This window comes from Colobus angolensis, unplaced genomic scaffold, assembly GCF_000951035.1.
Source record: "Colobus angolensis palliatus isolate OR3802 unplaced genomic scaffold, Cang.pa_1.0 Scaffold493, whole genome shotgun sequence".
NCBI classification, from domain to species: domain Eukaryota; kingdom Metazoa; phylum Chordata; class Mammalia; order Primates; family Cercopithecidae; genus Colobus; species Colobus angolensis.
This window is the reverse complement of record NW_012118410.1, coordinates 1,999,444-2,013,596: the sequence shown is the minus strand read 5'-3', so window position 1 is coordinate 2,013,596 and position 14,153 is coordinate 1,999,444. Positions and strand designations below refer to the sequence as shown.

Sequence of the window (14,153 nt, the reverse complement as noted above, 5' to 3'; positions counted from 1 at the left end):
TTTTACAGTCAAATTTTAAAGTTCAGATATTTATACCTGCAGGTGACTAACAAGTGTGATGTAGAAAGTAGCAATAAGAGTTTAGTTTACACATATGAGACTAAGGCTTATGTCAGGCATAAAGATATATTTTGTTTAGAAAGTGATCCAATGTGGCAAAGAAATGTAGTATAGTTTGTATTTATGTTACAATTAATACATTAATTCAAATATACAAAGCCTGGAACACTGACTGGGAAACAGTGAAAAGGCAAAACGTCAGACCTTGCTTTTAAAAAGTATTTGTGTTGTATTTTTTATCGTCATCTAAGTTCCAAAGATACAAACTTTTAACAGGAAGAAGTTCCAAAGATACAAACTTTTAACAGGAAAACCTTCCCCCTTCTACTTGTCGTAAATTATTACCTACCTCCTCTCAGCAGTTTTCAGCATTGCCTGCATTCTTTCTTCTATTGTTGCTTTAATTAAGAATCTGTGTACAATAGTAGGTCTAAAAGGTACAGAAAAATCTTAAGCTTAAAAACACAGTAAAACGAATCAGTACAAACTAACTTCACATTTTACATGCTATATTCATCAGTCAGTTGGTGCCCACTTGTGGCAGGTGCTGGGAGGGGTTCAGCAGCAAATAAAATAAACTATTTAATCTCCTGACAGCATTCTAACGAGAGACAGACAATAAACACATGAAGGAGTAAGATAGTTTCAGGTAAATATAATGCTGGGAGGAGGCTGACATGCCAACTGAAACAACAGTGATGGGAATGAGGCCAGTAGGCAAAGGAGGAGTAGGAAGAACATCCAAACAGAAGAAACAGCACATTCCCCGGGAAGGGAACATGCCTGGAACAAGTCTAACATGTTCAAGAGGCCAAAAGAAGGCTAGCACAGCAGAAGCATCCTGTAAGCAAGGGAGAGAGGTGAAAATAAGGGTGGAGAAGTGTGCAGGGGCCAGGTCACACAGGGCCTTCCAGGATGTGACCAAGCATTTGAATTGTATTGTGGTTATAATGGGAAGCCCTTGGTGGGTTTGTATGCATGATTTGATGTATACCTGACCATACTTTAGAAATCCCTTTGGCGACTGTGTGGAGGATGTACTTCTTGTTCAGCAAGAAGAGCACCAGAGAAGTCAGTTAAGTTCTGTAGTCATCTGGGTAAGTAAGGGTGAATGCACTATGGTTGTGTCAGTGGAGACAGCAGTCATGTAGAATTGGAGTATCTTTTGGTGGCAGAGCTGACAAAACTTAAAAGATGACTGGGATGTGAGATGTGAAAACAAAAATATAGAAGAGTCCTAGATTTCTGATCTGGGCAGGAACAGATGACAGTGCCACATTATAAGATGGGGAAAGCTCAGGGTGGGAGTGAGAGTGCAGATGCAACACAGTTTTGTTTTGTCCATGTGAAACCTATCAGATAACTATTAGACAGGTATCCAAGGTGAGTCCAGAGAGATGTGTGCAGAGCTAGAACTGGATATATGCACCTGGGACAGGAGTTATATGGGCATGTCTGGGCTGGGGAATATATACCTGAGAGTCATCAATCCGTAAAAGCTACCTAAAGCCCTAAGACTAGAAAAATTCACCGAAGGGGTGTAGACAAAGAACCCTCAGACCACTGGCAAGAAGTAGGTCACTAAAAATGTTATAAGCCTCACTTCAGTGATATGGTGGAGAGAAAAATAAACCAGACAGTTTGACAGAGAATGGGGGATAAAAAAGTAGAGATGGAGGTAGGATGTATCGGAGTGTTTTTTTCTTTTTAAAGATGGATAATATTAAGACATATTTATGGGGTAATATATGACAGGTTGAGTATCCCTAATCCAAAAACCCAAAATCCAAAATGCTCCAAAATCCAAAACTTTTTGAGTGCCAACGTGACATGTGGAGAATTCAACACCTGACTTCATGTGATGAGTCACAGTGAAAACACAGTAAAAACTTGCTTTTGTGAACAAAATTATTTAAAATATTATATAAAATCACCTTCAGGCTATGTGTAGAAGTTGTATATGAAACATAAATAAATTTCATGTTTAGACTGGGGTTTCATTCCTAAGATATCTCACTATGTATATGCAAATATTCTAAAATCTGAAAAAATTCTAAAGGCAAAACACTTAAAGCATTTCAGTTAAGGGATACTCAACCTGTACAAGGGAAATGTATACCTGTCCTTGAAAATATGAGAAGGAATGGAGTCCAGGACAAATGAATGAGTGGCTTTTGAAAGAAAAGGGACACTTCTGCTGTAATAAAAGGGAAGGCATATGAGGTACTTTCCTGCTTATTACTGGATGACATAGCCATGCTCCTGCCTACCAACCCCTCCCTCCACTTCAGTGTTCCATCCCGTATCCTCTTGGCTACTCAAGGACACTGTCAAGCATTCTCCCTGTTCTCCTCCTTCACTAGTTTTTGTTGTCTCTAATGAATCATTCTCTTACTAATTCTCCCATTTGAAAGGAAAAACAAATACTTCTCTTGATCTCATTCTCTTCCTTTTCTCTGCAGCAAAACTCCTCAAATACTAGCTGTACCAGCCACACAGAAGCAGCAGTGCACTGTGGTTAAAGCTTGTACTGTGAAGGCAGAATGGCTGTGCCTGAAATCTGCCACTGCTTCTACTAGTTGTCTGACCATGGGCAAGTTACCTAACCTCTCTTTGTTATATAAGTATTTGTTAAATAAGAAACACACAAAATCCCATTTTCTCCAAAACTAAAGTCAGACTGTCACCTCTACTACTTAACCTGATTTTGATCTCCATGTTGCTAAATCTAATGATCAATTCTCAATCCTTATCTTCCTTGACATTTTTCACAGCACTTGCAACAGGTGACCATATCCTCTTCTTTGAGGTACATTTTTTACTTGGCTCCTAGGACACCCGTCTTCTGGTTTTCTTCTAACTCACTGCTTGATCTTTGTTACCTTTGTTGGTTTCTTCTCCTCTCCTAGAATAGTTGAAATTTGGTGCCCTGGAGTTCAGTCCATGGTCCTCTATCTAAATTCTATCACTATCTAAACTCACCCCTAGGTAATCTCATTCAGTCTCGTGACTTAATGGACTTGTACATCTAGTTACAGAATAGAAATCTCCATTTGGATGTCAGTTCTTCTCTTACCAAATCTGTTCTACCCTGTAGACTGCTCCAGCTCAGCTAAAGGTTACTTCATCCTTCTAGTTGTCCAAGCCAAAACCCATAGTGTTATCCTTGACCCTCTCACACCCCATGTCTAGTCTGTCCAAAAGTTCTATCAGTTCTATCTTCAAAATATATCCAGAATCTGACCACTCCTTACCATGTGCACTGCTACCGCCATGGTCAGGTCACCTTCAGCTCTCACCAGGACGACTGCAATAGCCTCCAAGACTCTCCCTGCTTCTACTCTCCCTTGTTCCCCTTCACTCCCACCCCATCATAGCACTCAGAATGATTCTTTTAAAACTTAAGATATGCCAGGCCTCTGCTCAAAGCCTTCCAATGGCTCCTGATTTCACACAGGGCAAAAGCACTGTCCTCACAGTGGCTTCCTGGGCCCAATATAATCCCTCTCCCCACTGAGCACGCTCACTTCAACTCCTGCTTCTCTCCCCTTTAGCAACTGTGGTTCCTTGCTATTCTTCTAACATACCATACTTCTGACTTAGGGCCTTTGCACCAAATGCACTGTTTACTTGAACGTTCTTTTGCAAGACAGCTGTATGACTAACTTTCCCATTTTCCCATTTCTTTCAAGTCCTTGCTCAGACCTTCTCAATAAGGCCTTGCATGCCTTCCTGCCCAAACACTGCACTCTTACTTCCTCACCCCACTCTACTTTTCCAGCTCCGAACATAGTCTAGATTGTACTTATGTTTATTGTTTACCACCTTTCTGTCTACCAAACCCGTTACAGCTAGAATTGCCCTCCATGAGGACATCTCATGTTCCTAGAACAGTACCTGGCACACAGAAGATACTCAATAAAAATCTACCAAAAAGCATGTGAGTACTGATGCAGGCAGATTGTTCAAGTTGATGATGGAAAGATGAGGTACTTCTAATCTGATTGTATATGTTTCCCCTGTATGAGGCAAGATTGCAATGGTGAGAAAGAAGACAGACTTAAGACAGACTCCTCAGAAGGTAGAAAAAAACAGATTCACTTGGGAGGCATAGTAAGATTGTTGGGTAATGCTGAATGCCCATTTGGACTTGTGGTTTCAAATATAAGACTAGTCCAGCCTATGCTTTAAAAGAACACTGGTAGGACAAAATATCAGTATTTAAAAACACAGAAGAAAACCAACAAAAAACAAGTAAAGACGTGACTTCATTTCAAACGACACTTGGTGGTAAGTTAGAAGAAGCCTGCATTTATTACAGTTACTTTGCCCTATTTGTTAAGGGGTTTAATAAACATGTCTCTTCCCTGTTTACAAGTAAACCCTTTATTTTCTCTCCCACTACCACTTACAGGACAGTCTACATTTCTGAGTATGACACAGAAGACTTCATTTCCTGCCAATGATCCCTTTCTCATACTTTCACTGCAACAGTTCCAAACTCCTTACAGTCCCTAGAAATGTCATGTCATTTTCCACCACTGTATTTTTGCATATCTAACTCTCTTTGGCTGTGTGACTACCCTTTTCCAGCCAACTGTGAAACAATTATTCCTTCAAGACTCAACATCATAAAGCCTTTCCTGACCCTGTAGGGCTCGAGTGATCATTACCTTCTTTTGTTAACACAGTCCTTTTATTATTATACTGTTGCACATTCTACCCAACACTTTAAATCGTGCTTCCTGTACTACTACACAGTGACTTACTTGGGGAAACAAATTATGTATCATTCAATTTGAATCTTCAGTATTTAGAATAATGCCTGACATATAGTAGGTACTCAATAAATATTGATTTAATAAGTGCTTATTATGGATGTGTGTGTGTTTCTTTTTCTTTTTTAAACATCGAAGATATTTAACATTTCTAAATAAAAAAGACACTTCTTTTTTAAACATCCAGAAGGTAACACATTTAGCAGGTCTTATCAAACATAACTGTCTATTCTGATATATGAATAAAGCTAATACATGTCATATAATAATATTCACTATTAGGTTTGCTTTGGGCCTTAAACTGAATCTAATGATCTCTTGGAGCTGACCTAGGAGGTGTCTTTTCTTAAGGTTAAGAATTTTAAAAGGAGTCATTTATTTTCAGTCATGTACAAGGTATGTCTTCTTTTAAGCACGGGACTACTTGAGACAAAACTCCATTCTCCTCAAAGGCATGATGGATGCCTTCAACTTTGTAGCTGTCTTAAGCATTTCTAACAATTTTTTTTGGATAAAGTGATAAGGTTTTTGTAGGAGGGAAGAGAAAAATTTGGGACAATTTGGGGGTTTGCTTCTTGGAGAGAAGGGAGGGTTGGAAATCTCATGCCTTTTAATTAAATAATTAAAAAGTTATAAATAAATAAATTATAAAATAAATAATTAAAAAATGTAGTATCTAAGGAAGTAATTAAAAACACGTAGGCTATGATGAACATAAATGAAGAGTCTAAAGACTGATTTGGTTTCTCAGAAAACTGAAGCAAATGTGACTGATTCTAATTTTAGTCCTTACTTTGTCTGTCCAATTCGGTGCACCCTCCCTATGGCCTGAAGCTCATGGGCAGGGTTCAATATGGGCTCCACCAAGAGAACATGAGTTGCTTCAATGATAGTTAATCCATTAGAACCTGTGTGCAGGGGCAGCAGCAAAATATTGATTTGGGGATCACGTTTAAATGCTGAAAGGTTCTCCTAAAAAAGAAAGGTACATTTTAATTTTAGCTGGATCAGTTAAAATAAGAGCAGTATGTAATAGCTCACTTTAAAGACGTCTAATGCTATCTATTACTATTGTGAAAGGTAACAGCTAAGAAACTTAAATGCAAAATAATCAACTTTAGAAAATGTAAACTTGTCGCTTGATTTTAATTATGAAGAAATGTATCATATAAGCTCTCTTGTTCTTCGTAATATCTAGAGGAATCACAAGACAGATGCATGTGATGCACGCAAATTAAACTATATGAGGTTAGAGGAAAAAGAAAGAGAAAGAATGTGCTAGAATGAATGTGAGGTAAGAGACATGAATCTGTTAAATTTTCATTTGGTCTCTGTGTGTGCTTGAGGTCATATGTCTGTCACTATGCTGAGCATGATGTAAGGATAATTGTGACCACATGCAGTTCTGCCTGACAGTGACTTTAGAACTTAATCCTTGCAATGCGAGGCCCCTGTCCATTCAACGGATATATCATAGGTAATCTTTTCCTGTACTAAAAAAAAAAAAGAACCTCAAGTTGGGAGATCTTGAAAAAGCCAATGGTCTTGTTATATACAGGTATAACTACATAGACTGAAAATACCTAGAGTTTCTCTGCTTCTAAATGTTCACTTTATAATTAATCAAGAACTCAGATGCTGTTTATGTGGCTTATGTGACACCAGACAATAAATGTAACTAAGCTAGTTAACAGCAGTTTCAATTTGCAACTGTATCTACTACAAAAACCAGGAGTAAAATCTTAACATACCTGAAATGTCTTAACACGACTGATTTGTGCAAATTCCATGTTGTTGTCAGTGAGAGCTTTTGAAATAATATCTAATACATCTTGCCACTAGAACACATAAAACAATTAGAAAATCAATATTTATATGTAGCGTTTATCTAAGGGTATCTGAAAAGTAATTAAATCAAAATGACTTTTATACTGGAGTTAAGCAAATAAAACCAAAACCAAAGCCCTCAAATGTAGTACTATCAATATTATTTAGCTCTATCTGAAACAGTATTTTTTTTTTTTTGCATCAAATGCTGGTTTTGAAAATGGAATTAAGAGAAACAAACAGTAGAAAATACATAATGGAGTGCACACTGGAATATAGTTACTTAGTTTTCTAAAATGAAAACTAGGGGTTTTACTCAACACTTTATTCAGTAGATTTTCTTTTTTTAACCCAAATTCTTGTGAAATGAGACTTTCAAGGTCAGAAATTCCAATTTTAAAAATATTAAACTAAGAAAATCTTTAAATGAAACTAATAAAAAATCATGAAATGTAGCTATACAAATTGCCTTGTGAAGCATCATCACATTTCTCTAAAAATAATTCTATCTTATGGATTTGGGAAAAAAATCAAAGAGTAAACTTTAGTTCTCATCTGCAAACTGATTAGCGAGGGAAAATCAGTTCGAGTTAATATTGAGGATGAAAATGTTGATTATACCGTTGAGAAAACGAGTGCTTTGGCCCCTGGATCTCTAAGCTGTATTTTCATCAGAGTTCTGATCACAGCTTCCACTTTTGTAGAATGGCTGCCCTTTGAACACACACAAAAAATACACATTACTACTAAATAAAATCTAGTTAAGAATAGAAAGGAAAAGCAATATAAAATACTTTTTATTATCAAAGCTACAAATGCATCAAAACAAATTATCAGGTGTGTTTACTCTTTTCCATTTTGTGTTTGCTGGAAATTTTCTTTAGCTTTGAAATGTAGAAGTCATTAAATTTACACCCAGACATTTGAATGTAAAAGAATGCCAGAAAGTCATTCAGTGCTATGACCCTGAAGATAATATCTTTTAGTTAAGTAGTCAGGTTTTATAGTTACAAAATTTTGTTACATGAGATTAGCAGAAATGATATTTTAAAACACTCTTCATTTATTCTTCCTTTCTTCAGATATTATGTCGTTAGAAATGTTAAGAATACAATGAATCAAAACTCCCAACTTAAGCAGTGAAGGATCCAACCAACGGAGAACGTTTTCTTGCAAGGGTATTACCAAAAACAATGACAGAGGTACAAATGATGCTCTCTTAGAATGAGACAGATTCATACAAAGCTAGGCACTTAAAACTGTGTTTTTTTGTTTTTTTGCATCTTCCATAACCATTTCTATCAGACAAGGATGAAAGTGAAAAAATGATTTTTAAAATGGAGAAATAAGAAAGTGAGGAAAACAGTGCACGTATTTCTGCAGCCCTCAATGAGAAAGTTTTCCTTCTGGAGTACTCTCAGAGATGGTATGACAGAGAAATTAAGGTTATGAGATTTTGAATGAGACAAATTTAAGTTGAACTCATAGTTCTGCAACTCACTAGTTAGTTTCTAACCCTTTGTTTCCTCATCTGTCAAACAGGGCTGAATGATAATTATATGTCTTTCCAAAGGTGGCTGTGATGATTAAATGAGCAAATGTATACAAAGTATTTAGCCTAACATCTGGTAAGGAGTAAACACTCAAGAACTTACTATCTTTTTGAGATATTAACTATGAGCACTATAATGACCTAGATTATACCACAAGGGAGGGCAGATTTAACCAAAAAGAGAGAAAAATATTTCCACAGCAGCATAACCCTCTCCCTCAATCCTCTCAACACACTTTTACATGAAGACACATTCAAAGGTAAAAATACAAACAAAACAAGAAAGCAAGCTATACTAATTTTAAGTCAGCAAGATAGAATAATGGAAAAAGTTTTAAAATCCTCATGCTAAAATCATGATTCTACACTTATTTTCTCTGGATACGCAGACTTTCAAGTATACTTGCAAGATTAGAAATGTACTACAAAGAACCTATTTCAGTCTAATAATTATCTCAAATAAGAGCGAAGAGAAAATAGGAAATTAGTGTAAAGGTGATCATTTCAGAATTTAGACAAAAACATCCATGTTCCTTGCAAGCGCTTACTTTCAAAAATATTTCAAGTGAAATACCAGGATAACTATGAATCCTTCCACCAATTAATGTTTCTTACTAAAAGTTCAAAAAAAAAAAGTAGAATAATTTTTTTATAACCAACATTCCTAGCACTGTAGTGCTATCTCTATGGAGGAAAAGAACAGAGCATTCACTTTTATCAACGACTGGCCAGTTCAGTGGTAGCGCTCAATGATCCCTTCCAAATGCTACAGTTCTGAACCATTTCGTCCCAGTCTAGTTACTTCCTACTTTCCTAGCAGAAAATGTTAGGCTACAAAACAAGTCTTGAAAACAAATTCAGACTGAAATTACGTCAAGTATCTTCTCTGACAATCGAATGAAACTATAAATCCACAATAGGAGGAATTTTGGAAAAATAACAAAAATGTAGAAATTAAATAACATGCTCTTGAACATTCAATGGATCAATGAAGCAATTAAAAGGAAAAATTAAAAATATCTTGAGACAAATGAAAATGGAAATACAACATAATAAAAGGTATGGGAATTCAGCAAAAGCAGTTCTAATAATGAAGCTTATAGAAATAAACAACTACATAAAAAAAGAGAAATGTTCCAAATAAACAACTTAATGTTGCACCACAAGGAACTGGAAAAAGAAGAGCAAAGTAAGCCGAAAGTCAGCAGAAGGAAGGATATCATAAAAATCAGAGCAGAAATAAATGAAATAGAGAATGGAAAAAAAAATACAGAAAAGACTAATGAAATTCTTAGTTGGTTATTTGAAAACATAAACACAATGAACAACCCTTCAGGCACACTAAGAAAAAATAAGAGTGAAATTAAAAAAATTATAAATGAAAGAAGAGACATTAAAACTGATACCATAGAAATATAGAAAATCATAAGAGACTTAGGAAAAACTATATGCCAACAAATCAGGAAATCTACAAGAAATGGATAAATTCCCAGAAACATACAATCTACCAAGACTGAATCACAAAGAAACAGAAAATCTGAATAGACCAGTATGTAGTAAGGAGATTGAGTTGGTAATAAAAAGTCTCCCATCAAAGAAAAGCATAGGAACTAGTGGTTTCACTGGTAAAGTCGAACAATCATTTAAAGAAGAACTAATACCAATCTTTCTTGAACTTTTCTAAAAAACTGAAGAGAGAATATTCTTAATTCATTTTACAAGACCAGAAGTACTCTGATATCAAAGTCAGACAAGAATACTATAAGAAAATTACAGACCAGTATCTCTGATGAAAACATGCAAAAATCCTCAAAATACTAGGAAGCCAAATCCCACAACACATTAGAAGCGAGCACTCACCATGATCAACAGGGATTCATCTCTGGCATGCAAGGATGGTTTAACATATGCAAACCAATAAATGTGATACACCACAGAATAAAGGAAAAAAATGATCATCTCAGTATTTGCAGAAAAAATATCTGATAAAATTCAACATACTTTAATAAACTCTCAACAACTTACGTATAGAAGGAACGTACCTCAAAACAATAAAGGCCATAAATGACAAGCCTACCAGCTAGCAACATACTCAGTGGTGAAAAGCTGAAAGCTTTTCCTCTAAGATCAGCAAAACACAAATGCCCACTCTTGCCACTGCTAATCAACATAGTATCGGAAGTCTTAGCTAGAATAATTAGGCAAGGAAAAGAAATAAAAGGCATTCAAATTTCAAAGGAGGAAGTTAAACTGTTTGCAGATGACATGATCTTATATATATAAATTTCTAAAGATTCCACCAAAAACCTGTTAAAAGAAATGAATTTAGTAAAGTTTCAGGATACAAAAGAAACTCAAAAATCAGTAGCATTTCTATAACTAACAATGAATGATCCAAAAAGGACATCAAGAAAAAATTCCCATTTATAATACTGTAAAAAAAAAAACACTTAGGAGTAAATTTAATCAAGGTGAGAGATTTGTACACTGAAAACTATGAAACATTAATAAAAAAATTAAAGAGAACACAAATAAATGGAAAGACATATGTTCATGAACTGAAATAATTAATATTGTTACATAAATATTAATACAATCTATAGATTCAATGCAATCCCTATTAAAATTCCGATGACATTTTTCATGGAAATAGTGCTATGATTTGAGTTTGTCCTCAGTGATATTCATGCTGAAATTTGATACCCAGTATGGAGGTGTTGGGAAGTCGGGCCTAGCGGCAGGTGTTTTGAGTCATGGGGGTGGATCCTTCATGAATGACTTGGTGCCATTCTCTTGGTAGTGACTAAATTCTTTCTTGTGCAAGAAGAATTAGCTCCTGTGAGGGCGGGCTGTTATAATGTAAGTTTCCTCCTCCTGTTTGTTGCTCTCTCTTTGTACCCGTCTGCTATCCCTGTGACTTACGCCATGTTATCATGTAACAAGGAAGCCCTCACCAGAAGGGCAATCTCCTTCAAATTCCCTGCCTACAGAAAAAGGAGTACACTTTCTCTTTTCTTTTCTTTCTTTTTCTTTTTGAGACAGGGTCTTGTGCCGTCACCCTGGTTGGAGTGCAGTGGTGTAATTACAGCTCACTGCATCCCTGAACTCCTGCGCTCAAGTGATCCTCCCACCTCAGTCTCCCGGGTAGCTGGGACTACAGGTGTGCACCACCATGCCTGGCTAATTTGAATTTTTTTTTTTTCATAGAGATAGAGTCTTATTATGTTGCCCAGGCTGGTCTTGAACTCCTGGCCTCGAGTGATCTTCCTGCCTCGGCCTCCCAAGGCACTGAGATTATAGGCATGAGTCACCATATCTGGCCATAACTCCTTTTCTTTATAAATTACCCAGTCTCAAATATTCTGCTATGGCAACATAAAACAGACAAAGATAAATAGAAAAAAACAATTCTAAAATTCATATGGAACCATGAAAGACCTTGGATAACAAAAGCAATCTTGAGCAAAAAGCTAGAGATATCACATTCCCTGATTCTAAAACACATTATAAAACTACAGTAATAAAAACAGTATGCTACTGAAATAAAAACAGACATATAGACCAATGGAACAGGAGAGACAGCCCAGAAATAAACCCACACATACACAGTCAATCAATCTTTAACAAACATAAGAAGACCACACAATGGGGAAAACACAGTCTCTTCAATAAACTGTGCTGAAAAAACCAGTTATCCACATGCAGAAGAATAAAACTGGACCCTTATCTCACCCCATATATAAAAATCAACTCAAAATGGATTAAAGACTTAAATATAAGACCCAAAACTACAAACTACTTGACAATGATCTTGGTAAAGCCTTTTTGGATACGACCCAAAAAACACAAGCAAGAAAAGCAAAAAGATAAATAGGATTGCATTAAAGTAACAATCTTCTGCACAGCAGAGGAAATAATTAACAAAGGCAATCTACAGCAAAGGAGAAAATATCCGCAAACCACACATGTGATAAGGAGTTATTATCCAAAATATATGAGAAACTCAAAAAACTCAAGAGCAAGAAAACAACCTGAGTAAAAAATCGGCAAAGGACCTGAAAAGATATTACTCAAAAGAAGACATACAAATAGGTAACAGGTATAGGAAAAGGTGCTCAACAACACTAATCATCAGGGAAATACAAATTAAAACCACACCGAGATACACACCTCATTCCTGTTAGAATGACTATTATAAAAAAGACAAGAGATAAGTATTGGTGAGAAGGTGGAGAAAAAGGAAACCCCTGTACACTACTGGTACGACTACAAATTAGTAGGGCCAGTTTGGGAAACAGTAAAGAGGTTTCTCAATACATTAAAAATAGAGCAATTCTATTTCTGGGTATATATGCAGGGGAAATTAAATCAGCACGTGGAAGAGATATCTGCATTCTCCAGTTAATTTCAGCATTATTCACAGTAGCAAAGACATGGAATCAATGTAAGTGTCCATCCATTGATGAATAAATTTTAAAACAGGGTATATATACACAATGGAATATGTTTTTACCTAAAAGTAAATCAATCCTGTCTGGTGAGATAACATCTGTGTACCTGAAAGACACTATGCTAACTGAAATAAACCAGGCACAGAGAAGACAGATACTGCATGATCTCACTTACATGTGGTATCTAAAACATTGAACTCACAGAAGCAGAGAGCACAACAGTGGTTACCAGAGGCTGGAGTTTGTTGGGGAAGGGAGTGGGTTAAACAGTACAAAGTTTTAGTTAGACAGAAGGAACAGATCTAAAGATCTACTGTACAGCATGATGACTATAGTACATAATAATGTATTGTTTACAGCTGTCCCTTGGTATCCATGGGGAGTTCTAGGATTCCCACTGGATATCAAGATCTGCAGATGCTAAGTGCTTTACATAAAATGGCAGTGTTTACATAATAGCCTACACACATCCTTCTGTATACTTTAAAATCATCTCCATATTACTTACAATACTTAATACAATGTAACTCTTATGTAAATAATTATAGTATCTTTTAAAAATTTGTTTTTTAAATATGTTGTATCATGATTTTTTATTGTTGCTGGGTTTTTCTTGAGTATTTTTTATCTGCGGTTAACTGAATCTGTTGATGCAGAATCTGCAAATATGGGAGGGCAACTGTACTTGAAAACTGCTAAGAAGGCAGATTTTAAATGTTCTTATCACAAAAATTGGTTAAGTATGTGAAGTGATGGATATGTTAATTAGTTTGATTCAATCCTTCCATAATATCTATATATATTAAAACATGTTGTATACTACCACAAATATATACAATTTTTCACTCGGAGTTAACAAAGAACTATATGAGGAACTGGATGAAAAAACACACTCCCTTGTCTCCAAATACGTAACACTCTAACACGTGTTACAGAATATGGAGAAAAACATAAAAGGATGGTTTATCTGCTGGTTTGGCAATTGAAATGAATGCTTTATACTGCCTCAATGAGCACTACACACATTCTACTGCTCTTTTTCATGTTTCTTCTATCTTAAATATGTAAATAAACTTGGGTTCAAATCTGCCAGCTTCTGAGACTACTCAATGCGGTTACTGCTATAGAAAGTAAATATTCACATTGTTAAAAAAACTAAGATTAACACAGGAAAAAGGGAATGGGTTACATACAGGCAAGGTTGCTTGCAAAAAAGCAAAAAAGTAACAAAAGGAAATGTGGATACCAATCTATTCCTGTATAAGCTGTTAACACAGTATGAACAATCTCAAGACAGGTAAACTAGTAGCCTCAGGCAAACTCATTATTTAGCTACAGCAGTAAACAGATGCAAAGTTAAGCTTTGCTTATGCATTAGGGATGCATACTATGTTATGCATTAGGGAATGTCATGCATTAGGGAAGAGTGTACATGGGAAGAGAAATCCCACAAACCTGCTAGATAATCTCTTAATATATTAGGCT

General features: G+C 35.8%; 1 protein-coding gene across 1 annotated transcript in view; it reads right to left on the bottom strand.

The window, feature by feature from the left end:
* The window catches only part of SHPRH (SNF2 histone linker PHD RING helicase, E3 ubiquitin protein ligase), an 81,120-nt gene that overhangs the window by 3,006 nt on the left and 63,961 nt on the right, over positions 1–14,153 (bottom strand). Inside the window, exons 26-29 of the mRNA XM_011959444.1 lie at positions 7,287–7,379; positions 6,590–6,676; positions 5,632–5,810; positions 410–490 (exon numbers count right to left, since the gene is read on the bottom strand). Of these exons, the coding sequence (XP_011814834.1) occupies positions 410–490; positions 5,632–5,810; positions 6,590–6,676; positions 7,287–7,379 (440 nt within the window). The remainder of the gene's footprint in view (positions 1–409; positions 491–5,631; positions 5,811–6,589; positions 6,677–7,286; positions 7,380–14,153) is intronic.